The following is a 4,055-nucleotide window of genomic DNA, read 5'->3' as shown; positions in this document are numbered from 1 at the left end:
TTTCTTTCTTTCTTTCTTTCTTTCTTTCTTTCTTTTTCTTTCCTTCTTTCCTTCGTCTCTTCCTCCCTCCCTCCCTCCCTCCCTCCCTCCCTTCCTTCCTTCCTTCCTTCCTCCCCCCCAGCTTTATTGAGATGTAATTAACATGTAACACTGTGTAAGTTTGAAGTGTACATGAGTTGATTAGATACATGCGTATATACATTGCAAAATGATTACCGCTATAGGTTAGCTAACACCTCCATCACCTCGTATATTTACCATTCTTTGGTGTGGTGAGAATTTGGAGATCTACTCTCTTAGCAACTTTTGAGTATTTAATACAACACCGTTGACTATAGTCACCGAGCTATACGCGAGATCCCCAAGACCTATTTGACATTGTTGCTTTGTTTGTTTTTTCCCTGAAAGCAGAGGCAGCATAAGGTTGGTGGTGCTTCCAGCCTTTTGATAAAAGGCTAAGCGCCGATGGTAGCAGCTGGAGGGATTGTTCCAGGTTGGAAAATGTGGGATGAGGTTTGCCTTTGATGTGTCAGGGCCTGAGGCTGGTCTTGGAATAAGAAATAGAAAGTTGCTACTTTGACAGGAGTTTCAGGAGCAGGGACTCAATGCGTTCGTGACTGAAGGAACAGGGTAGGAGAAAGGAAAGAAAGAAGGAAATGAGAAAGGAAAAGAAAGGAAGAAAGTAGAAAGGGGAAAGGAATGGAACTAAAAAGGAAGGAGACAAGGGACAAAAAAGGCATTCCAGATAAGCGCGAGTCCTATTCCTTCTAAGGGGCTTGTCACCACAGGCAGCCATGTGTTTCTCCACCTGCTTCCTGGCCACTAAGGACTGTCCAGCTAATTTAGGTTTTTCTGATCGTCTACTACGTGCTAGGCACTGTTCGGAGGACTTCCTGTTTTATATAATCCTCACCCTAGTCCTGCAGGGTGGCTATTACTCACCCCACTTTCCAAATGGAGAAACTGAGGCTTGGAGGGGTGAGGAAATATGTGCAAGGTCACACAGTGGCCTGAAGAGCAAGACCTGAGCCCCTGCAGGTGACGCAGGTGTCTGTCTCTCTTTTCCACATACACTTACCGATTCGGGGTTCTTGACGAAGACCTTGGTGCTCCCCATCTGGTACTGGTCTGGCTCCATGTTGACAGCTCGCAGCAGGTGCTGGACCCCCTGACGCTCATCCCCCCGCCACTGTGGCCACGTCTGGGGGGTCAGAATGGCGTACCTGGAGGCAGAGGGGTAGGAGGGTTGTTGCAGATGGTGCAGGCGGAGGTCATTCTGCGAGGTGGTGGTTAGGGCCAGGAGCAGCAGGGCACCTCACCTCTGCAGGAACTTGGCGAACTGGCGACGGTAGGCGAAGCCCGCCCGGCGTACCCTGATGTTCTCCTTCAGGCCCAGGTACTCCACCTGGTGCTTGACCCTGGAGGGAGGATGGCTTGAGTCCCCTGATGGGGGCCTCACCAGTCCTAGGAGTGGGAGGGGGCTCTGCTGCTGGTAGTTCGGGGTCTGGGAGTTCTGAGGTCTGGGGAGGGGGTGTTCAGCACTGGTCCCAGGGAGTCATTTCTATGGGATCAGGGCATAGGTTCTGGGGGGTTGGTCTCTGTGTTAGTTCTATGGTCAAGGTCACTTCTAGGCTGGGTCCTAGGGACTGTGAGGGAGACTGTGCTAGTTTTGGGTCATCCTCCAGTCAGTCTGGGGCCATCCCTGGGGTCTGGGGAGGTCTTGATCAGTTCTAGGTTTAATCCTGAGCCCTGAGGGCCTTTGATCTGGTCCTAGAGGTCAACCTGGGTCAGTCCTGCAGTGGGTCACGCAACCCCAAGAGGGTTCTGGAGGGAGGGTCAGTCTGGGGACAGGTAGTGTGGACCAGTCCAGGTGGCACCCAGGCTGGGCTAGGAGTCACCTGCTCTCCTCCCAGTCACGTGGCCTCTTGGTCTCGTTGGGTTTGATGCAGCGGATATAGTGGGGTGTGCACCTCTTCAGCGTGGCCACCAGGTCGTTGGCTTGTTTCTGAGGTGGAGGAGGAGGGGTGGGGGGTGCACAGATGGGATCCTCTGGCCCCTCTCTCCTCCCACCCTGAATACAGACCCAAGAGACAGAGATACACTGCTGGGGGTGGGGTGTTTGTTGATGGAGAAACCGAGCCCTCAGGAAACACGTCCCCCAGAACATTTCTGCCTGTCTTTTGGGGACCAGTACTTTGGAAGTACAGAATCTCATATGTGTGCCTGAGAAGCCAGCCTTGGGTTGTCCATTTTAGCCCCTCGAGGGAGACTAGAAGTCATCCCAGGTGGCGGGTTGGCGGGGAGCAGCAGGAGAAAATTTGGTGTTGATCATGGCTCTACTGTGTGTTCTGGGCCAGTGACTGCACCTCTCTGAGCCTCGGTCTCTCCATTTGCCAGGTGGGACTAGTCTCATATAAGTAAATTGTCCCGTATTTGCTGCCAGCACTGACAAGTGCTCAATACATGGTTATTAAAATATTACTCAGATGGGACGTCCGTGTTCACAGTAGCTCTTTTTACAATAGCTAAAAGGTGGAAACAACCTAAGTGTCCATTGACAGATGAATGGATAAACAAGAAGTGGTCCATCCACACTATGGACAATTGTTCAGCCTTAAAAAAGAAGGAAATTCTGACACCTGCTAGGACTTGGATGAACCTTAAGGACGTTACGCTCAGTGAAATAAGCCAGACACAGAAGGACAGATATCATGTGATTCTACTTTTATGAGGTCCCTAGAGTAGTCAGATTCATAGAGACAGAAAGTGGTTGGTGGGAGCCAGGAGCTGGGGGCGGGGGGAGTTAGTGTTTAACGGGGACAGAGTGTCAGTTTTGCAAGATGAAAAAGGTTCTGGTGACGGATGGTGGTCACGGCTGCACAGCAGTGCGAATGTGCTTAGTGCCACTGAACTGGACACTTAACAATGGTTAAGATGGTAAATTTTATGGTATGTCTATTTTACCACATTAAAAAAATGCCATATGACCAGAAGGCAAAAAATTATTAGGGTGATGGCTCACTTCTGGATTTAGGGAGTTAGGGGCTCCATTGAGGAAGCTGGTTCAAGCCCCTTAACCCCAGAGCTGGAAGAAGGCCCTGCTGGACAGAAGGTGCCAGAGACAGGGGCAGAGGGCCCGGGTTGGGGAAGGGACAGACACTGGAATGAACGGAGAAACAGACCCAGCCATCCCCAAGCCCAGCTCCTCCTCGCCCACCCCAGGTCCACCTTGATCTTGGAGCCAGCAGTGCTGGGGCGGCCCTTCTTGTCCACATCCAGCTTCTCAGGGAAAAGCATCCGGAGGAAGGCTCTGGGCAAGGGGAGAGTAGCGGTTGGCGGTGCAGCTGGACCTTGGGGTGCCCTCTCCCAGAGGTGGGGCTGCCTAGGTGCCTGGGGCCCAGAAGGCACGCTGCAAAGTATAGTTCTCCCCGAATGTGGAGGGCGAGATTGTGAGAACTGGAGAGTTGGTTTCATCCCTTTGGTTCCTTAATTATTTGCTCTGTTACTTCTTCCATGGCTACGTATGACTTAGATAGCAAATAAGATAGAAAAAGTTAAATTAAACGGGAAAATGTGTCCAGTGGTGCAGCATCGTGGGAAGTGGGGGCAGGACCCCTTGTAAGAACCATCCTACATGCATATGTGTGTGTGTGTGTGTGTGTGTGTGTGTGTGTGTGTGTGCGCGCGCGCGCAAAGAAGCAGGAACAGGGATGCTTGCTGCCGAAGCCCTGTTTGTGGCAGTCAGTTATGGGCACTACACAGGGAGTCAGTTAAATACACTGTGGTACGTCATGGCTCTCTCCATCATCTCCTCAGCAGGCCTTCCCTGTCCACCCCGGCACAGAACAAGTGGCTGCGTAATGGATACGAAGTATCCATTTGGGGAGATGAAAAGTTCAACTAGATAGTAGCGATGGTTGCACAACTCTGTGAATGTACTTGATTGTACAGTTTAAAGTGGTGAAAATGTAAATTTCGTGTATGTTTTATCACAATTTAAAGATTAAAAAAAAAAAAAGAATGATGTCTTCCCTACTCTCTATTCTTCCTCTATC

General features: G+C 50.8%; 1 protein-coding gene across 1 annotated transcript in view; it reads right to left on the bottom strand.

The window, feature by feature from the left end:
- Window positions 1-4,055, bottom strand: part of MYO1F (myosin IF) — a 33,002-nt gene that overhangs the window by 8,380 nt on the left and 20,567 nt on the right. The window contains 4 exon segments of the mRNA XM_006917249.3: window positions 1,079-1,223; window positions 1,320-1,418; window positions 1,899-2,005; window positions 3,229-3,310. Of these exon segments, the coding sequence (XP_006917311.1) occupies window positions 1,079-1,223; window positions 1,320-1,418; window positions 1,899-2,005; window positions 3,229-3,310 (433 nt within the window).

Source organism: Pteropus alecto, unplaced genomic scaffold (genome assembly GCF_000325575.1).
Source record: "Pteropus alecto unplaced genomic scaffold, ASM32557v1 scaffold37, whole genome shotgun sequence".
In the NCBI taxonomy this organism is placed as follows: Eukaryota; Metazoa; Chordata; class Mammalia; order Chiroptera; family Pteropodidae; genus Pteropus; species Pteropus alecto.
Note: the sequence above shows the minus strand (reverse complement) of the source record. Positions and strands in the feature narration are given on the sequence as shown.